The 23,160-nt window shown below is 22.9% G+C and overlaps 2 protein-coding genes across 4 annotated transcripts; one reads left to right on the top strand and one right to left on the bottom strand.

Annotated features, from left to right (window-relative positions):
* Positions 1 to 1,809: 1,809 nt before the first annotated feature.
* On the top strand, positions 1,810 to 9,663 carry LOC127283825 (protein Skeletor, isoforms B/C). The gene is made up of 12 exons (XM_051308919.1): positions 1,810 to 2,245; positions 2,871 to 3,093; positions 3,183 to 3,291; positions 3,468 to 3,706; positions 3,802 to 3,970; positions 4,697 to 4,817; positions 4,900 to 5,036; positions 5,139 to 5,274; positions 6,517 to 6,706; positions 6,918 to 7,273; positions 7,375 to 7,482; positions 9,276 to 9,663. Exons 1-12 carry the CDS (start codon positions 2,170 to 2,172, stop codon positions 9,479 to 9,481), a joined length of 2,070 nt encoding a protein of 689 aa, XP_051164876.1. The 5' UTR covers positions 1,810 to 2,169; the 3' UTR covers positions 9,482 to 9,663.
* Positions 9,664 to 9,836: 173 nt separating this feature from the next.
* On the bottom strand, positions 9,837 to 23,019 carry LOC127283828 (protein fem-1 homolog C). Of its 3 annotated transcripts, none has more exons than XM_051308922.1 (9): positions 22,829 to 23,019; positions 17,100 to 17,593; positions 14,271 to 14,579; positions 13,497 to 13,860; positions 13,355 to 13,415; positions 12,929 to 13,111; positions 12,532 to 12,777; positions 12,314 to 12,439; positions 9,837 to 11,835 (listed from the first exon to the last, which is right to left on the bottom strand). In XM_051308922.1, exons 2-9 carry the CDS (start codon positions 17,539 to 17,541, stop codon positions 11,614 to 11,616), a joined length of 1,953 nt encoding a protein of 650 aa, XP_051164879.1. In that variant the 5' UTR covers positions 17,542 to 17,593; positions 22,829 to 23,019; the 3' UTR covers positions 9,837 to 11,613. The 3 variants fall into 3 exon arrangements, with proteins under 3 accessions (XP_051164879.1, XP_051164878.1, XP_051164880.1); XM_051308921.1 differs by lacking the exon at positions 22,829 to 23,019 and adding an exon at positions 18,345 to 18,482; XM_051308923.1 differs by lacking the exon at positions 22,829 to 23,019 and adding an exon at positions 18,066 to 18,180.
* Between the last annotated feature and the right edge of the window lie 141 nt (positions 23,020 to 23,160).

The raw sequence follows: 23,160 nt of genomic DNA, 5'->3' as shown, positions 1-23,160 counted from the left end.
ATGAACCAGGCAATTTTCATTTTTAAAATCATAAATAATCAAATTAAGTGTTCAAGTCTGTTAGAGTACATCAATTTTAGAGTTCCTCGATTGCAGTCACGCTATTATCAACCTTTCTCTTTACCAATGCCTGCGTCTTCTATTGGTTTTAATGCGCCAATACACAGTGGTTGCAATATCATTAATATTATGTGTCTTCGAGATGAGACTGATTTAGATCTATTTAATTTGTCGCTTTCATCCTTCAAAAGGATACTATTAAATTATATTAAATCAATAAGATAAAAGGAGCAACATTGTGCAATCTAGATATATTTAATTTTTTTGCGGTAAATGCTACAATATTATTTTTTTTACTTGGTATACTTTAAATTTGCATATAATGCCAGATAGCCAATATTTATTATTTTATTTTTTATTCTATTTTTGTTTTTTTTTTCTTTTTTATAACATTATATAATGATAGTATTTAATGTTATATTTTTCTTCGCAAAATTTGTTATTACAAGTATTTTATAAGTTTGTAAATCTTTTTGTAGTGCCCTTTGATGGTCTATGACCGTGGGCTTCTTTCTATGCAAATAAAAAAAAAAAAAAAAAAAAAAAAAAATAGTTAAAAATAATTGAATTTCATTAGAGTTATAATTGAAATTCTTAGATTTCAAAAAAAAAAAATTTTGATGGAAAATTTTAGAAATAATTAAATTTTAGATGCTTTTAAATTCAAATGATTGAAAATTCAATTAATTTTGAATTCAAATTTTTGAGAATAATGAAATTTTATTTGATTTTAAATTTGGAAAATAATTGAATTTCAGTTCATTTTGAATTGGAAATTTTGTGAAATAATTGAATTTGAATTGAAATTTTGGATAATAATTTAATTTAAGTTCATTTTTGATTGAAAATTTGGATAATTAATTTTGAATAGTAATTTTAGAAAATAATTGAATTTTATTTGATTTTAAATTGAAAACTTGGTAAATAATTAAATTTTAAATTGAATATTTTGGATAATTATTGAATTTTTAATTGATTTTGAATTAAAATTTCGGGTAATAATTGAATTTTAGTTTATTTTGAATTGAAATTTTTGAAAAAATAATGCAATTTTATTGTGATATTTTTTTTTAAATTATAAACAATTGTTAAATTTCATAAAAATTTTAATTGAAAAATAATTTTGATATAATTGAATTTGTGATGTATTTCATTAAAATTATTAAAAATAATTAATTTAGTGAAGAATCATTTTAGTTCAAAATTTGTTAAATAATTGAATTGAAGAAGATCTACATTTTATACTAGAAAAATGTATTTTATTTACATTTTTTTTCAAATGTAAAAAAAAATTTCGCATTTTATTAAAAGAAGTCGATAAAAGTCGTATTTTTGAAAAAAGTTGAAAAAATTCGTATAATCCGAGGCCTGTAAACATATAATTTTCATTATTATAATTTAATATGTAATAATATTCTAATAAATTAAATTATTATTGATAATATTAATCTTTAATTTCTTTATAACAAACAATTAAATAATCAATTTGGCGCGCGTTTAATTTTGCTAGTAAAATATAAAATAAGACAAATTTACAATAAATTTGAAAATAAATAAAAATACGAAAAAAATATGAAATTAAGAACAGAAAAAAATTACAGATAAATAAACTAATTCGAATTGAAAAAAATGAAAAAAGAAAAATTAAAAAAATTAAAAGTGATAAGTTAAGGAAAATCGTATCTTGCCGCCTGAATATAAATAAGAAAATTTACAGTTTCTTTTTCTCAACAAATATATATATATACTAGAACTAAGTCCCCCGTACTGTACTTTCTCTTTCTCTTGGAGGACGTGTACAGTTCCATTGCTTCCAACATTAAAATAAGGCCCAAAGTTTTGTGTACTATCCGTCCAACAAGTACTATCTTCTTTCACTTCTATCTCTCGCTCTTTCTTTGTCAAGAGCAAGGTTTCATCAATCTTTTCTCTTCCAATATTTTACATTTGCTACCAGATGAATTCTTAACTCGTATCAGTAAAAGTTTCGTCTTTTTTTTCTTTTTCTCTTTTTCTTTTCTTTTTTGCTTCCGACAAGACAATGTAATTTTCAAATAACTTCGCAATGAGTGTTTCACATTCTCAATCAAGACTTGCAGATATTCTGCGATGAAATTTTTAGTGAAAATGTTGTGGTCCTTTGACCTTGTGATAGCGTTTTTGACATTTCTTCTGATATCCAAAGGTAAAAATCTGGAAATAATTTTCTTTAAAAAATTTTTTTTTTCATTTAATAAATTGTAAATTTTATAATTTTAGAATGATATATAATGCAATTTTATGAATGGTGTCTGAGTCAAGAGTATTTCTGTATACTAACGGGACAATATTTTATTTACATCAAATTCCAATCATTTCATTCTGAGACGAAAAAAATTTTTTTGGTCCTTTCGATTTTTTTCCATTTCTCTTTATTTAGCAATTGTTGGAATTTTTTTATGTTACTAATAAATTTGACAATTAAACCAATATATTTTTTTCATTTTTGTAGATATTTTTTTTTATATTTCAAATTGTAATTAACATTTTGAAGATCAAAATAAAGAAAACAGTTTTTTTTATCCAAATGACTTTTTTGAATTGACAAACAATTAAGAAAAAATCTGTTATTAAGTTAATTTTTAAAAATTATTATTCTTAATTAATTTTTATAATTAATTTTTTTCATTACTTTTTTAATAATCGATTTTTATTAATTTATTTTTTAATAACTGATTTTTATTAATTAATTAATTAATTTTTTAAATTAACATTTTTTTTTCAAATCAGGAAATTGAGATTTTTGTTAATTTATTAAATTTCTAATTCAGTTTTAGCACAAGAGAATGAGGACGAATCATATAATGGAAGATATTTGGGAAAATTAAATACTTACCATCATCAAGTTGGAGGTGAAGTCTACGTTGTTGACGAGTATACGTTACTTTTTAAATCTTTCATTTACGATGGAAATGGAGCTGATACATTTTTTTGGGCTGGAAGCACCAATCGTCCTGGACCCACAGGATTTATTGTTCCAGATGAATGGGGACAGTAAGTATATAAAATACCTGCAAATAATATAATAATAAAATTAATAAATTATAATTTGAAAAAAATTTTTTTAAATCTATTTTTTTTAGCACGAATGTACTTGGTCCATACACAAACAGGGAATTCACATTAACACTTCCTGATAATAAAAAAATCAGAGATATTAAATGGTTTGCCGTTTATGACATAAATAGTCAGGTATTTTATGACAAATAATAAATAATAATAATAATAATAATAAATTAATTAGTTAATTAATTAATATAATTTAATTATGTAATTTAAGGATACTATTAATTAAAATTTTCAATTAATTTTTGTAAAAAAGAAATAAAATTGATGAATTATTAAATTAATTTTTTGTTTTTTAATAGAATACATTTGGAGATGTTCATATTCCGGAAGAATTTGATCCTCCACTTCCTCAGAAAATACTTCAGCTATCAAAAAGAAAACACAATGTATCATCAGATGCAATTGAAATATTAGATGCAAAAACAATAAAAATTCCTCAATTAACGTATGATGGAAAAGGTAAAGATACTTATTTTTGGGTGGGTGTTGGACCACAACCCACCAGTAAAGGCAATAAAGTTCCTGATGAATATGGCTAGTAAGTGCAAATATTTCAAAAAAAAAAAAAAAAAAAAACATGAAATATATATTTTTTTAATTTCAATGAAAAAAAAAATTAATGATTAATTGCAGTTTGGAATCCTTGCGTGAATACAAGAGTGAAGATATAATAATTCAATTACCAGGGAATTTTACTGTTTTCAATGTCGATTGGCTCAGTATTTTTGATATTGAAACGAGTTCAAATTTTGGATCAGTTATCATTCCGGATGGTTTGAATATTCCTCCATCGTTAGTAAAGGTATAAAAATTTTTAATTTTTATGATAATAATAAAAAATTGGTTGTCAATTTTTTAATTTTTGTTTTTTTTAACACAAGAATAAGTTCATTTTTCAATTTTTTTCGATTAAATTTTTTTTTATTGAAATTAATGAATTATAATAGAAATCTAATAACTTGAAATTGGAAAAAGGCGTTTTCTTTTTATATTTCACTCTTGTCACTAGAACAGGGATTACAGTATTTTTTTTTTTTTTTTTGTTTTGAAAATGGGTAAAAAAAGTGAATTATTTATCAAAAATAGGTATAATAATAATATTATGAAAGTGTAATTAATAGTAATATTTGAATCTTAAAATAATTAAAATCCTAATAATTTGAAACCTATTAAATCAATTCAAATTTGAATAAATTAAAATTCAGATAATTTGAAACTCAAATATATTAATCTTTAGATATATTGAAATTTCGTTAATTTTAAGTTTCGATCAATTGAATTTACATTTATCTAAAATTTGATTTAATAAATTTTTTTTTTGACTTAATAAAAATTAGAACAAAAAAATTATAATATTAAATTATACTAAAAAAAATAAGAATTCATTGGAATTTAGATTGAATAGAAATTTGGATGGTTTAATATTTGAATCGAATAAATTTTTTAAATTTTATTATATTTGATTTATTTAAAAATTATTTAAAAATTATTTTAAAAAAATTTTTGTACTTATGTTTACGATTCACAGAATATACCGTCGAAAAATATATTTGAAAATATGGATAATTGCGTTCAGCTTCATAAGAATTTTCAAGTAAAGTGGCAAATATTCGGTCCTCAAATTACAATTGGACTGATTGGACAAATAGGTAATTGGAAGAATTAGAATTAAAAAATTGTATTATTTTAAAAATAATTTATTAAAAAAAAAAAAAAAAAATCCAATTTTAGGCGATCATGATTATATGGCATTTGGTCTTTCTGGATCTGATGAACGTAGTCAAATGGAAGGCGCTGACGTTGCTGTTGTTTATTTAGATGATATTCGAGGATACGCTATAGATTATAATATTACTGCCAAAGCACCCGTAAGTTATTGCTTTAAATAATTGAAAATAATTTAATAATATTAATATTTATTAATAAGTAAAAAAAAATAAATTAATATTATTGTAATTAAAATATTACAGTGTGGAAAAGTTCTTGGACAATATAAAGGAGTTTGTAAAGATGATATTGTTGGAGGTTTAGACAGTAATCAACTTACTACCGCTGTAAGAGAAGATGGATTAACGAAAATTTCATATCGACGCACCCTCATCTCTTGTAAGTCTATTTTTATCACTAATTTTTAATTATTTCAAATTTTTTTTAAATTAGAGCAGATTTTTTGATCTCATTACTAAATAATTAAACTTAAAATAAAATAAATAAAAATTTCTTTTAAATATTACAAAAATATTCTAAAGTATTTTTACAAAATTCTAAAATAATTAAATTAGAGTATTTAATATAAATTATCAGAGTTGACACAAAAATATTATTTTGTTTTTCCCTAAATTTTCCCTGATTTACAGTCAAAATTAAAATTTTTTTCCTGACCCTAATGACAAATATTTCAAGAGGTTTTCAATAACAGACCACGGATTGCACGACTTTTTCGACTTTTTTTTTTTTTTATTTTTTAAAATTGAATTGTTTGCAAAATCAATTATTTTCAATAATTTAAAACAAATTTTTCGAAAATTACATAATTTAAAACAGTAGTCAATTGAAAATTCACTAAAATTCATTTACTGTCTAAAAGACTTTAAAAAAAATTTCACCAATTTAAAATGAAAGTTTCAATTAATATTGTCCAGAAATTCAATTATTATTCCCAAAAATTTTAACTCGAACTCTTCTAAAATACAATTATTTCTAAATTTGTTATCTAAAAAATTAAAATTGTTGAATAATTTAATTTTAATAATTTTTAAGCAATATTTTTGAAATTCAATTATTTAAAATATTTTCCAATTCAAAATTCTCCAAAGTTTAATTATTATTGTTTAAAGCTTATAAAATATTTACAAAAATTTTCATTATAAATCTCTTGAAATTCAATTATTGTCTAAAATTTGTAAAAAAAAATTTATTAATTCAAATTTATAAAAGTATCAATTAAAAATCTCCTGAAATTCAATTATTTCTAAAAAATTTTAAATCAAACACTTTTCAAATTCAATTATTTTAAAAATTTTAATTAAAAATCTTCTGAAATTCAATTATTTATAATCAAATTCTTCGAAAATTTAATTATTTAAAACATTTTCCGAAATTCTAAATTTTTTTAGAAGCAAAAGATCAAATTGAAAATTTCAAAAATTATAATTTTAGTAGCATTTTTAGAAATTTCATATTTTTCCAGTACTTTTCATAAAATTCCCTGACTTTTCCCTGACCAATCTCACTTTCCCTGACTTTTTCATGATTTCCCTGACCCGTGGCAACCCTGATTATAAAAATATAAATTTAATTAAAGTATAATTTAAAATATCTTACTATTATTTAATTTTATTTGTGCAGCTGATTCAGGTGACAAGACTTATCCAAGTAATGGTTCCGTTTACATTGTTTGGGCTCTAGGAAGACTTGATGAAAATAATGAGCCCAATTTTCACGATATTTATCCAAAACGAAGTCTAAAATTAGAACTCGGACGCCCTGAGCCCTACAATTCTTGTATGGATTTCTCGGAAGATGACCAAAATTTGAGGCAATATATCAAAATTTTTTCTTCTTTGTTTCATTATTTAAATTAATTGATTCAAATCTCTCAATTTTTTTTTTTTTTTTTTTTTTTTTTTTTGAAAAAAAATAATTCCAAAATTTTCTTCCAGTTTTGTTTGAATTTGAAGAAAAGTTGATTTGAATTAGAGATCAGATTAGTAAATTTTTTATTTTTTTTTTGGTAAATCTTTTAACAGAGAGCCATGGGAAAAATCCGATATTGTTGATCGAAGCATTAGAAGTTTCAAAGCAACTATTGGTCCATCAGGAGGTAAAAAGGGCTATCAAGCAATCACAGGACAAACAACAATGGGTCTCGCTTGGTACATAAATGGTCAATTGGTACCAGAATTATATTTACGTCGAGGATTGACGTATAGTTTTAATGTTCACGGTGGTAATAATCCACATAGTGCCGAATTATATCATCCACTTATAATAACAGACGAACCACACGGCGGTTACGATAGATTAAGTGACAGTGCACAAAGTAAAGTTCGCGTTCTTGCTGGCGTTGAATTTACAAGAAGAGGAAGACCCCGACCAACTGCAGGTGAAAGATTATATTGATTTTAAAAACATTTCTGAAATCAGAGAAAAATTATAAAAACAAAAAAAAAAAATTACAAAAAATTAAACATTATATATTTTCAGTTGGTCCATTATGCTTGAGCAAACACAATGAACGGGACAGAAGATTAGATGACGATTTTCCTAGTTTCAAAAAATTCAACAGAACGTTAATTCATCATTGTGAAAAAGGTTTGTTAATAATGAAAATCTGAAACAGAAAAATTCTATTAAAAAATTTTAAACAATTAAATTTTAGAAGAACTTGATAAAATTATTAAAAATAATTAATTTCAGAGACATTTTAGATTAAAATTTTTAGAATAATTTAATTTTGAAAAAGCTACAGTTTGTACTAAAAAATAAAGTAATTTACGTATTTTGATTTTAATTATGGGTCAAACCATTATATTTCAACTAAAGTGGTCGCTGACTAATTTTTAAAAATTATAATACTTTGCAGGAATGATTTTGAAGTTATCAAGATCACGAAATGAAAAGAATTTTATTAAAAATTTAAATATTTATTGTAAAATATGAATTTAAAGTATATGAGGTGCTAAAAACTGTCAATTTTTTAGCCATTAGAAAATATGCAAAAAAACATAGAATTTAACATAAAAATAAAAAAAAATTATTGGAATTTACTAAGAATGAATAAATTTATCATTATCAATTGATATAATTATTTAAAGATGTGAAGTAATATATAAAATATGATTTCCAAGTGCACCTGTCAAATAACCTAATTTTGCGATTTTTATTCATTAATTATAAAAAATAGAAAACATTAAATTAAATAAAAACTTACCAAATATGAAGTTCTTGCCATAAACTTTTAGAATTTCTTTGCACTTTTCTTCTTTTCTATTCATAAGTATGAAAAATTTAAAAAATAAAATAGCTACTTTGTCTATTTTCACTATTTTTGAAAGTCAATAACTTTCTTGGAGAAAAATGAAAAAATATGGGGTTTCGAAAATTATTTAAATACACACTACATATACATTCACTGAAAATTTCGCATTGGTCCCGAAGCTATTTTCGAAGATAAAGTAGATTAAAAATTTCGTATTTTTTAGGCTATATTGACATGGGTTTTAAAGGTATTAAATCAATGTGAAGTTTGTCGTCACCAGTGAACCACCTTCACATTGATTTAAAACCCATGTCAATATAGCCTAAAAAATACGAAATTTTTAATTTACTTTATCTTCGAAAATAGCTTCGGGACCAATGCGAAATTTTCAGTGAATGTGTATGTAGTGTGTATTTAAATAATTTTCGAAACCCCATATTTTTTCATTTTTCTCCAAGAAAGTTATTGACTTTCAAAAATAGTGAAAATAGACAAAGTAGCTATTTTATTTTTTAAATTTTTCATACTTATGAATAGAAAAGAAGAAAAGTGCAAAGAAATTCTAAAAGTTTATGGCAAGAACTTCATATTTGGTAAGTTTTTATTTAATTTAATGTTTTCTATTTTTTATAATTAATGAATAAAAATCGCAAAATTAGGTTATTTGACAGGTGCACTTGGAAATCATATTTTATATATTACTTCACATCTTTAAATAATTATATCAATTGATAATGATAAATTTATTCATTCTTAGTAAATTCCAATAATTTTTTTTTATTTTTATGTTAAATTCTATGTTTTTTTGCATATTTTCTAATGGCTAAAAAATTGACAGTTTTTAGCACCTCATATACTTTAAATTCATATTTTACAATAAATATTTAAATTTTTAATAAAATTCTTTTCATTTCGTGATCTTGATAACTTCAAAATCATTCCTGCAAAGTATTATAATTTTTAAAAATTAGTCAGCGACCACTTTAGTTGAAATATAATGGTTTGACCCTTATAATAAATTAATTAATTTTTAATTTTATTTTGTAAAATAATTGTTGAAAAATTTATACAATCCGTGGTTTGAATTGATTATTATAATTGAAAAATTATTACTTTTTTATTACAGGAGAAAGCGGTGTTCTAGAAATAACTCCAAATTCCTCATGGCCTGATTTTGTTTATTACAATTCTTTCACTCATGCAAATATGGGTTGGAAAATTCATGTCATTGATTCGTACACCAAAAGTAAAGGATTTATTAACTCATCAAATTGGTTTTTTATATTTTTCTCAATTTTTTCATGTTACTATCTACAAAGACATTTTAATTGACAAATTTGCTCAAAAATATTTTGTTGAAAATCTAGTTTTGCATATTTTTTTTTTACGCATAATATACAAAACTAAAAATAGAAAATATCATTTATATTTTAGTTTTAAGGAAATATTTTTATATATTTAAGAAATAAAAAAACTAATTTTTAATAAAATATTTTTAAAAAAGTTGACAAATATTTATTATATGAATATATTTTTAATCAATATCATAAGTATAGATTATAATAATAAATATTAATAATGGTTTATCTTAAAAAAATATTTGAAAACAACTAATTTTTTAAAAAAATATCTTTCTTAAAAAATTAAAAATATAAAAGTATGTTAGAAAATATGAAACACGCGTGAATTAACTTGAAAATGTTTTATTTCTTATCTTACATAGACAATCATTATTAAATTTTAATACATGTACAATGAAACTTGAAATCCATGTGTATACAAGAGGGGAACTATTCACTTAATGATTTAATATCTATTTCATAAAAGTTCATAATAATCTATCGTTTTAATATTAATTCACTGGTTACATATATGTATATATAAAGTTCAAGAATTGTGAGATATGCAATATGATATTCTCTCATTAATAAATAATAAATTAGGCTGCCATGAAAAATACACGTATTATCAATATTAAAAAATTATGAGATTCACATATTTTTATTATGAAAACCAATATATACTATATTATATATCGAAAAGTGAAAAAGAAACAAATTTTTATCACAAATCTAATAATCCGATTCGCTCTAAGGCCCCCGAGAAGTGAAAACACATTTTCTAATTTTTAACAAACTTTTTTTTTATTACCCCTTTTTTTTCTTGCTTTTTATTATAATTTTATTAAATTTTAAGTGCAAAATTGATTACTTTTTTTTCTAATTTCAAATTTTACCCGCGCATTTCGATGTCTAAATTATGTTATTTCAAATGGGTTTCTTTTTTTTTATTTTCTAATAATCCAACTTATAACGATAGAAACTTGAAATTATTCTCATAATGGATAAGAAAAAACAATTCAATTTTAAACAAATTTTACTTAATAAGAGAAATTAATCAAACTTATACAATAAAATTATTTCAAGTTTATACTCTTCAATAAGAGATTTTAATTCATACGCTATATAATAAACATAGCAAAAAAAAAAAAAAATTGTACAATTCACGGTAAAACATTTTTTTTTTTTTTTACAAGCACCGTCGATTTTTTTTTTAATAATGAACAAGACATTTAAACAATAACAAATAAGATGTGCTCATTAAATCGTAACAATTAAATAAAAATAAATTTATAATTTAATAAATAAACAATATTTTTTTTTTTTTTTATTAAAAATTTTAATTTCATTTAAAGACCATTTCTAAAATTAGCAGCGTAGTTACAAAAATGTAACATTTTTTTTCAAAAAAAAATTACGCTGCGAATCTGAAATATAGTCTTAATTTTTTTAATTTCTAAATTTTAAACACTTTGAGTTTGCAAAATTTTCACGTTATTCTTATATGGCAAGATTAAGTAAAAAAAAAGCAAAAATTCCACAATCACGTGAATGACAATCGTGAAAAATTAAATTCATATATTTAACTAGGTATATCACGCACACTGATCTTTTTAGATCTAATGTTTCAATGCAGTCCGTCAATGACAATAGTTGTACTAAAGTTATATTATTTCCATTATTATTATTATTATTATTATTATTCTGTTTTTTTTAATGAAACTCCATTAATGGAGTATCAAGCACCATTTATTTTAAGAGCCAATGTATGCTCTCAATCACGAATATTGTTTTTGTTTTTGTAAAATAAAAGAGAATATCTCATAAAAATTCTTTCAACGACCAGTCTTAAAATTTTGGACGCGCTGTGTTGTTAATTATTAAAATCCCTGTTGTTATTGTTATTATTACTATTATTGTTGTTATTAATATTACTCATGATTCGAACTATACGAGTATTTCTTGTTTTTTTTTTATGCGGGTAAATAGATTTCGCTAAAAGATAATAATACGCAATTCTAGAAATACTAGAAATATATATATAGGTACTATAAATATTATACACAAATACTTATGTGGTTAATGATTAAAAAAGAAGAAGAAGAAGAGCGCATTTTAAAATAATTATTCTTGGTGCAACTTAAGGAATTCATATAACGTTACGGGCAATTCGGTGCATTGAATTCCATATTTACAAATTGTCTGAGCCGCGTGACATTGTAAAGTTGTATAGTTTACCAAACTTATGTTGTTACAAGGATTTGAGGCTATTAGTTGTGCCGGTGTCTCGCCAGCTTTATTTGGTGTGTCTAGATGTGCCCCATAATCCAAAAGAAGTTTTACGATCTACGACAAGAATAAAATGATCTTTAATTTCATCTCTCTTATCATTTTTTTTTTCAATCTTAAGAAATCAATTTTTATAAATAAAAACTTTTTGATAAAAAAAAAATGAAAACTCACTCTAAGAAAATATTTAATAATTATGTATTTTCAAAATCAGGGTTACCACACGAATAAATTTTTTAATTTCACTGATATTTCCCAGCAATTAAAAAATTTTCCCTAACAACAATTCTTGCGTGCAAGAAAACGCAATTTTTTTTTTTCAAAAAAATAATCTCTGTGCCAATTTTGTGCTAATTTGAACTGCAAAAAATTTTTGGAAAAAAGTTCAAGATCAGAATATACCGGAAGTATATAATTGACTCTTTCTGTCAATTTTTTCAATTTCCCAAATTTTTTTTTCCTTAAAATTTTCCTGACTTGTGGCTACCTTAATAATTAGAAAAAAAAAATTATTTTAAAACTGAATTAAATTTACCTCGGTTTGGAAATTGTTCGGCTTGCTTGCAATATGTAGAGGTGTTGATCTTGTGTCATTTCTTGCATTAACGTGCGCTCTACATTTTAAAAGTAATCTTACCACTTCCACATGTGGAAAAATTACCTGAAAAAAAAAATTATAATTAATTTGAATCAATTTTTTATTTTTAAATGAGAATTATATAGAAGAATTATTAGAATTTTTAATTAATTTACTTGTATTTCTTCGGTAGTAAAATAATTCGAATGAATTGTATTCACTCTCGAGACGCAAAGATGAAGAAGTGTATCTTCCGTTGAAGCGCATCTTGGATTTTGCCTAACTAAATTATGTACTAATTGTCGCATTTCCACTTTTTCATCATCCGATTGTGCAGTTTCCAATAGGAGATATATTAAATGAGTAACGCACTTTAAAATGCGATCGTAACTCTCCCGTTGCTTTTTATGTACCGGTCGTTTCTAAAAAAGAAAATAATAAAAAATAACATTTTATTCATTAATATTTTTGTATCTCAATTAAAAAAAAAATTTCAAATAAATGACAATCATTTCCAAAAAAAAGAAAATTTAAAACAAATTTTTTTTTTAATTTTTTGCAAAAAAGACAAACCTCTAACAAAGATCTAGCTTCGGGAAGATGTTCGGTGAGTAATTTAAAAACTGCCACTACATCACAAAATCTTGGCTCCTGTTTTTCACGATTACGATATGCTATTTCTACTATTTTCTCATTTAAATCGACCATTAATCGAACAAGAGCTTGAGCAGTAAAACAAGTGTCGCTAAATAATATCTGAAATGAAAATTAAATATTTAGACATTATTGCAAATAAATTTATTTAGAATAAAATTATTGAACTTACAAATAAATTTAGTAACAAAAATTATTTTTAAAAAAATTTCTAACTAAAAAAAAAAGTTTTTCATAAAAATAAATTAAAAACAAATTTTTAAATTACTCAAAAATTATATATTTCGTATTAATATTATTTTAATCATTCAAGAAAAAAAATAGAAGTAAAAAACAAAAACTTACAGAATCCTTCTCCACTCGAATTTCCAGTGCTCTTCTCCACAAATCTATGCAATACTGATACCTTAAATAAAAAATTAATTACAATTAACAAATGATAAATTATTAATTAAAGAATAAGAATGAAAATGAGAATATTATATACCGAAGAGCATCGGCATATGAGGCTCCTCTATACATCAGTCTAAAAAGTGTATCTTTATGATGTGGACCTAAAATTCGTTCGCATATTAATAAACTTTGAATTCGAATAGCATCCAAATCGAGCATTGCTGTTTGTAATTCTTCCATTGTAGAAAATTCAGTCGCATTACGAAAATTATCTCTTTTTGGCATTATTGGCCTCTTTGGCAATGGTTTACCGTCAACCATATTATCGTTTCTAATATTCATAGCAGTACGCCAATAATTCAATGCTGTTTGCGTATAATTGTGATCATTGAAAAATGTCGAACCCATTAATTCATGAGCGTCGGCTAATCTCTCCTGTGAGTAGGCAACATTTTCCACTGTGTTCAAAGAAAATATCACATCATTATAAATACATATCAACGATTCAATAAAAAAAAATCTGTAAAAGATTTTGAAAAAGCCAGTTTTTTGAAAAAATGTCACACATTTGAATCAAAATTTGAATTTTTAGAATAATAATAAATCGATAGAAAATTGTTAATAACAAAAAAAGCATTTGATTAAATTCAATTTTTTTGAAGTCTACAATGGTCTAAGCCCTTAAGTAGATTAAATTAAATGAAGCTGGCACCTACTAATTAGCATGTATAATTGTCACTAAAAAGTGGTTCGAATGCTCATTAAAAAAATTTTAAAAATTGATTTTCAAATCGACAAATATATTTTTCAATAGTTGAAAAAAATAAATAAATTCTATATCTGATGTATATTAGAATTTTGAACTTACCTAAGTAGTCGAATATCTGTGTTGCACCTTTAAGGCAGGCAGTTTGTAAAGCATCATCATTATATCGTGATTTTAAATAAGGATCTGCATGATAATCTAATAAAAGTTTCGTTGTTTCGAACCGATGCTCCTGAATTGAATAATGCAGAGCAGTTTTATTTTGCATATCCCTTGCATTAACACCGGCTCCGTGTGTTAAAAGAAATTTACACAATTCGACACTTTGCACTGAATTTATCAAACAAGTGCCTCCATTATAATTCGCAATTAAAATATCGGCTCCATTTTCCACCAAATAAGAAACGATATCTGTTTAAAAAAAAAAACTTTATTTTATAAATAATAAATAAATTTAACAATAAAATGTTGCAGATATACGCGTACTAAATAAAATATTCTCAACAATTTTGAAATATTTCATTTAAACTGCTGTAGTTTTTTTTTTCAAATTCCGACAGTTATTTTTTTTAGAAATAATTAAATTTCAAAAATTTTTACGTTGGTAAAGTTCACAACGATTATGATCAACGATTGAAAACAAAAATAATTTTCATCCGGAAAAAAATACGTTTTTTTTCCTTCAAATTATTTTCTTTTAAAAATTGTTGGTCGAAAAATGTTATAAAACTTTGTTTAAACAAAAAATCATAATAATTTGCATAAGAAAATATTTTTTCTTCTAAATCGTTAATCATAAACGTTGTAAATTTCAGCGAAATAAAATTTTGTTAAATTTCAGACAATATGTAATTAAATTTTACAGAATTGAAAATAATTTATTAAATAATTTTAAACTTTTTTTTTAAATAATTGAATTTTCGGAGATTTACAATTTAGATTTTTGAATATAATTAAACTTCAAGTGATTTTTGATTAAAATTTTCATGAGCCAAAAGTTTTAAATGTTCAAATGAACGAAATTTTTTTTTGCAACTTCTTTAAGTACGAATTTTATTAAAAAATATTGTTTTAAATACCTAAAAAGATGTTATTAATTTAATAATTATTTAATTTACTGTTTTATTTTACATTGTCATCATAATTTTTAATAATTTATAGATTGAAAAAAATATTTCGTTCATTTGAACGTTCAGAATAATTTTTGGCTCATAAATTTTCGATGATTTCTATTGCTGAAGAATTTATTAGAAATTACAGACAAAAATTGAAAAATTTCTCCATATAATTGAATTTTTGAAGTATATTTTAAAAATTATTAAAAATAATTGAATTTCGAAAGAGTTATAGTTAAAATTATTAAATTCAGAAAGTTTTAGATAGAAAATTTTAAAAATAATTAAATTTTAAATTGAAATTTTTTAAAATAATCGAATTTCTAGTGATTTTGAATTGAAATAGGGTAAATGCACCAGTGGTGGATCAGGCACCAATGGTGGATCAACAGCGTTAAAAAGGTTAAAATAAGCTATTTCTAATTGAACTAAATGTTTCAATCGTTTAGGGGAGGTGTATAGATAAGTTTTATGAAATAAAATCATTTGAAAATATTTAGGAAAACAAAGCAATACAACAACTATTGATTTTATGCTTTTTCACATGAAATCTTAAAAAATAATGGTTTAGTCTAAATTTTTTTAATTTTTAGATTAGAAAGTAATCAATTCTTTCCATATAGAATACTTTTGGAAAAAAATTTACATCATTAAGTTATTTTTGTGTAGTGTAAAGGGGTAAATGATCCACGACTGGAGCAATGTCATTTTATTGTTGAATTTGGGTGTGAGGGGGTGTAAACGTTACAAGCAGATCGAAAACTACACGATAGTGTCCTTGAAGACTTGTTAATTCATACTATTGTAAAGATTACCCTATATTTTTCATATGAAAAAAATCTGTACACCTTTAAAGTCAAAATAATAAATTTAGTAGGCTTAATTGATCCACCACTGGTGCAGTTACTCTATTTGTTAAATTTTGTTTGAGTTTTGTTTTTAAATGCAAACAATTATTGTATATCATATTTTTAATTGAAAAATGGTTTAAGATAATTGAATTTTGTCATGAATTTCATTGAAATTATTGAAAATAATTTATTTAGGGAAGAATTTTAATTAAAAATTTTATTAAATAATTGAAAAAGATTTAAATAAAATATAACTAAAATGAAGCATTTTTAAAAATTTTGTAAAAAATGTAAAAAAAAAAATTGAAACTTATTAAAATAAATCGGAAAAAGTCGTATTTTAGAAAAAAAAAAAGTCGCAAAAAGTCATATAATCCAAAATCTAATATTAAAAGAAAAAAGAAATTTGCAAAAATATTTTAATTCAATTAAATTAAATTTAGAAATTTGTTACGACATCTTAACATTGGCATAGGGAACAATGACCTAGACCTGCCTTGGCATGTAAATATTTGGCTAAGGGTGTAGCCTTAAAGTGCCATTGAAACAATTAAATGCCATTGAACGTTTCGGAAGATAACTTTAATTTACACGATTGCTAATTAACAAAACTTGATTAAAAACGTCATTTTTCTTTTAGACAAAAAAAATTTCATTAACTTTATGTAATTTTGTTATCAAATAAATGTGTCTGAAGTTCTAAACGTTCAAATGAACGAAATAATTTTTTTGTCTATAAATTGAAAAAAAAAAATTACTACAACAATGAAAAACAAAAATAGTATATTAAAAAATTATAAATTTATTTTTACACATAGAAAGCAATACTTATTTTAATAACAAAATTTGAAATTAAAAAAGATAATCAAATTTTTTATTCATTTGAACGTTCAGAACTTGAGATAAATTGAAATTGCAGAAAGAGAGAAAAGAAACAAAGGAAATAAAGAAAAAAATAATATTACCAAGATGAGTCATAAAGCAGGCTGAACGAACAGGTGTTGATCCACTGTCGGAGACTGCATTGACATCGGCACCATGTGAAATTAAACATTTTATAACTCGTAATTTACCGGAAACAGCGGCACACCACAATGGTGTAACACAATGAACTGATCTATCGTCAGGAACTTCATACATTCCTCGTTGTTCAATATCAGCGTGACACACAGTGATAAGATATTCGACAATTTCAACGTGTCCTCTTTTACATGCAATAAATAATGGTGCACATCCATCTTTCATACGCGAGACAATATCCTGTCTTATATCGCCTTTATATTTTTCAAGACGATTTCTTAATGCATAAGAGAGCCTTGCTCCAGGTGCAACGAATTTGCATTCTTGATAAAGATCCTGAAAGAGCTCGTCCATAGAATTGTTTTCCCGACGACTGCTGATCCACATTTCAACCCCCGGGGTTCAAGAGTTTTTGCACATGTGTCAACTTGGTGTTAATCTTTAAAAAGAAAATTTTAAGTTAATAAACATTTATAAATAAAATAATATGTAAAAACAAGAAAATTTTATTTTTTTCTCAAATTTCTTCCAAACTTTAATTTTTACAATTGTCAACCAATTATGGAAAAAATATTTCTAGAAATAAATTTTCTAGAAATGAACAATTTTTTCAATTCGAAATATTAATTATATAGACAATTATAACATTTGCCAAAATCTTATTTTAGAACGTTAGCAAATATCAATAAATCGTATTGAAAGTTAAAATTACTATGACTAAAATATAACTGTGCGTTAGAAAAAAAGAAAAAAAAAACATGACATTGCATAAAGAATATTTGGAAAAATCTTTATTCTTTATTATAAATAAACACGTATTTGGTGTTTCAAGGAAGAGTAATAGACAAAGGAATATAAAACTGTAAAGTAAAAAGTCAAGTATTATAATGATAATTATAATGTATACTCACTTTTACTTTGTAATAAGAAATAAATTTTCAATTCTTAGAAAATAAGAAAAATACCATTGATATTGTTATTGTGTCAATAAAATGACAATTGAAATACACTGTCTATTATTGAAAGCTTTTCTAAATTGACAATTTATTATTAGAAATATATAGTTACTTGAAAATTGGAATATAACCTTCAAAATTCTATTTGACAGATTACAATTTTTCAACTGGGTAAATTATTGTTTAAGATCCGATAATTAAGATTCTTTTTTTAATTAAACATATTTTTCTCACCTTTTATACAATTAAAAGAATCGCTAAACAAAACAATACAACACAATATGACGAATTGTTTTTAACCATATCACATCGAATATAAATGACAGCTTTAGCAGCAAGCGCAGGTCACGTGACTTTGATTCCTTGACACGTGACAATTACGCATGAGCATTAAAGTGTAATTCGATTTTTAAATAATTTTTTTTTGAGGAAAAATCTATAATAATCTCGAAAAAAAAAATAAAAGAAATTTGAACAAATTTACAAAACTAATTTTTATTTTTAAAAAAATCTTCCAATTATTACGAATAAATAAAAATCACTATTATTACAAAATCACTTTGTTAGAATTATTATTATTTTTTATTTTTCGAATACAAAATAATACTTTCAGTGCAAATTAATAATAAGAAAAAAAAATAATGAAATTTTGTGTACAGAAATAACCTAAAATCAAGATACACAAACAACTTTCTCTGCAAAGTGAAATCTTACAGATTCTCATTGATCGCGAGAAAGTTTTCAAATTAAATAATAATATTTTGTTATATTTTAACCCGAGTTGAATCCTGACTAATTGATTAATATTTAATTTATTTTTTAAAAAAAATGTTAACATTTTTTAACGCTATTTTGATAGTATTTCTTAATTTCATTTTTAGTATTTTTTTATATTTAATTTTTTTTAAATTTTTAATTAATTTTTTTATATATATACAAAAATGTTTGTAATAAAATATAAAAATGAAAAATATTTTTTAAATAATACTAATTTAATAATAATTTTTTAAAAATAAATTTACAAAATTGAATCTTTATTATTTAATGTATACCAGTTAAAAACAATAATAAATATTTGAAAACAATTTTTATTTCTGTTTTTCTGAAAAAATCTTTTTTTGTAAATTATTAAATCTCTAAAGTTTTGAAATAAAATTCAATTGAAATGAAAAATTAATTAAAAAAATAAAAATGCGCAATTATATTAATTCCAAATATATGTAAGATCTATTAATGTTAATATATTATGTTTAATGCCAAATAAAAAAAATCTTATTATTAATATCAAAAATTTAATATTTTTTAAAAATTGTATTTAAATTTTTTTACTAAAAATAATTTAAGTCTCAATAATTTAAGAAAATTCCAAAATTCTACTCCAGAATTATTTTTTTGGATCTATTATTATTGTTCAAAATAATTAACGGATTAATCGATTGTCAATCGATACTGTCAAACATAAATTTTATTGTTCCTTCAAAAGGTTTAAGAAATCAAAAACTGTTCAGAGTTAAATTTAATAAATCTAACTATTTAGACAACAGTGTTATTAACAGAATTAATTTTTAATTAATTAATTTTGTATTAGTCTATAAGTCACCTACATGATTTCGTCATTCTGTGATTACATTCATTATATCTCCTTATAATATTAAGTGCTTTTGCACTAAAGGGCATTTTTAACTTTTTATTTGTAAGCCCGTACATTGTAATTAAATAAATAAATAAATAAATAAAAAATTTAATTATTTTTTTTTAAAAATTCAAATTTTTGTTGCCTAAAATTTTTTGAATTTAATTTCTAGAAAATATTTTTGTAATTTTCTGCACATATTTTTTGTCAACTTTCTACAAAAAATATTAGTAAATTTTAAAATAATAATAATAATAATAATAATAATAATAATAATAATAATAACATTATTATTATCCCGTTATCTCTTTAAATAAAATAAAAAAAAATAATAATTATTATTATTATTAAATAATTTTTTTGCCTTTGTTAAAATACTGTAATTATTTTTACACCATTTTTTTTTTGCCTTTTAAAAAACTAAAAAATAAAAACTTTTAGCTGCAAAAAAAAAAAATTGCAAATAAAAAATAATTCTTTTTCAAAGGCATCAGATTTTAAGTTGTGGTCAATGACGTGTGTAAAACCAGTTTTGCAAAGTGAAACAAGAATATTAGTGACATTGAAAAGAAAGTATACACGAAAGTTGAGTATGTCAGATAAATAAAAAAAAAGGAGAAAATTTATACCAAGTGAAAAGTCATCGAATGAAGAAACATGAGTGCATTTCTTCTTCAACTGCAGTTGAAAAAGGAACTCACAATTATTTGTGCCATAGTTGATAATATTTATTAAGTAATTTGTTTTTTATCTTTCTTGTTTCTAATTAATTAACTAACGATTTAATTATTTCTTGTCATATATACTATTTTACAATAAGTGAAAAGAAATGTCACTTTCATTTACAACAGTTGATGGTGTAATTGGAGAAAAATTGGATAAAATATTTAAAGTGAAATCAAGTTTTTTAAAAGTGGAACCAGGAAATTGTTTATTACCACCACAATATGCACTTATTGGTACAAAAATTCGTGATTTAGAAATTCGCAATGATGACGTGTGGATTGTTTCCTATCCAAGGACCGGTGAGTTTATAATTTATTTAAATTCTAGATTCATCCACTGCAAAATAAATTAATTAATGATACAAAAAAAAAAAATATTCTCAATTTTGAAAACATTTTAAGAATAGTAATTTTTTTTAGAAAATAAAGTATAAAAAATTTGTAAAAAAAAAAAAATTGCAAAATAATATTTTTTTATAAATTAATTAAAGAAATTAAATTAATAATTTCTTAATTGATAATTAAATTTGTTTCTTTATAAACAATTAATTAATTAATTAAAAATAGCTTTAACATATATATTGTTTGATTAATAGGTAGTCATTGGATTCAAGAAATGGTCTGGTGTATCGCTCACGATTGTGATTTTAAAGCAGCGGAAACATTAATAATTTTACGAAATCCCTTACTCGAGTGAGAAACAATTTTTTTTTTCTTATATTTATTATACCATTGAATTGAAAATTTAGGAAATAAAAAATTATTCCTACAGATCTTCCGCTTTAATGGTAACAGGAGATTATACCGATTGGTTTCAAAAATTGGGCGATTCTGTAAAATATGTGGATGAAATGCCAAGTCCACGATTTATTAAAACTCATCTTCCTTGGGATTTATTGCCAAAACAAATTCACGAAAAAAAACCGAAGGTATATTTGAATTCCAAATTTTTTTTTATAAATAAAGTACGTTTAGACAAATTAAAAAAAAATGTAGCTGAGAAAATAATTCTTATTGTTGAAAGAAATTTTTATAAATTTCGATTTGACAAATTAAAAAAAAATTATTCTTATTGTTAAAAGAAGAGAAAATTATTTTCTATTTTAGATTGTTTACGTGACGAGAAATCCTAAAGATACATGTGTCAGTTTTTATCACTATTGTCGAACATTTCACGGAATTGATTGCAGTTTTGATGAATTTGCAGAATTATTTTTAAACGATTGTGGTAATTAAAATTCACATTAGTTATTTAATAAAAAAAAAATAAACAAATTTTACCATTCGGTGATAAATATATTGAACAATAATTTTTTTAAAAAAATAATTTCATCTCATTTTTATCTCTAGCACCAATGGGACCATTTTGGAAACATATTGTCAAATTTTGGGATCACAGAAATGATGAAAATATTCTATTCCTCACATACGAAGACATGAAAAGAGTAAGCTCATTAAATTACCAATTAGAATTTGAAATTCTATGAAAATCCTATCTTCTATAACTATTATTTTCAATATATTTCAGAATCAAACAGAAATTATAAAAAAGACGGCGAATTTTCTTAATAAACAATTAACAGACGAGCAAATAGAACAACTCAAAGAGCATTTGAAATTTTCCAAAATGACGTCAAATCCTGCTGTGAATTTATTTAAAATTATTGCTCCAAAGAATGATAAAATTGATGATCCAAATATTAAATTTCTTAGAAAAGGAGAAATAGGCGATTGGCAAAATTACATGTCCAAAGATTTGGAAAACAAATTCGATAAATGGAGCGAAAAAAGTTTCAGTAAATCTGATTTTAAATTCTGTGCCGACAAATCCAATGGACTGATTAATTCAATATAAATTTATCAAATTTTTTGCAAAATATTATACATATTAGAATAAAAAAAAAATCATATAATATATTATATATAATAAAGTAGGGAATATTTTTTAAAAATATTTACATAAATAATTTAATTATTTTCTTATTAATTTTTTAACTTCAAATTTGACAATAAAATATTGCTTATTATGTATCTAAAAATAAATTATTAATTCAAGTATTTTATTTTTCAGTGCTATAATTTTTTTTTTTTTCAAAAAATTAATTTCGTTCATTTGAACGTTCAGAATTTTAGAAATATAATTATTTTATAATAATTTAATAAATTTCTCTGCATTAAGAACGTGTATTTTATAATAAAAGTAAAAAATTGTATCTATATAACAAAACACTTGAGTTTTGATTATTTTAATAAAAAAAAAAAAAAAAACATTCTTTGTTTTCATTCGTTAATTAAATTCACTTAATATAAAATAAATACTTTAGATTATATTTTTACTATATTTTATATTATATTTTTACCACATTTTTATCCAAAATACTTGATAATATCACAATATTATCATATATTGTCCCTTTAAATGTCAACAACTTTTTGAGGTTAGAATCGTCTGCAATTGAGTATATATTGTCCAGAAAAAAAAATTACATTCGCATAGTTGATTTATTTAAACAATTATTTAAGGAAAATAATTAGTTTGATGTAAATAAATTAAATAACAAATTACTTTTATCACATAGTAATGACTTACAAGAAAAATAACACCATATTGTAAATAATATACCCAATATATACCTATAAACACACCAATACATATACTGACATATACTTCAATTTATGTGTATGTATACAT

Source organism: Leptopilina boulardi, unplaced genomic scaffold (genome assembly GCF_019393585.1).
Source record: "Leptopilina boulardi isolate dan_hultmark-lab unplaced genomic scaffold, ZJU_Lbou_2.1 LbouV2_310, whole genome shotgun sequence".
NCBI lineage: Eukaryota > Metazoa > Arthropoda > Insecta > Hymenoptera > Figitidae > Leptopilina > Leptopilina boulardi.
This window is presented reverse-complemented; position numbering and strand designations above follow the sequence as displayed.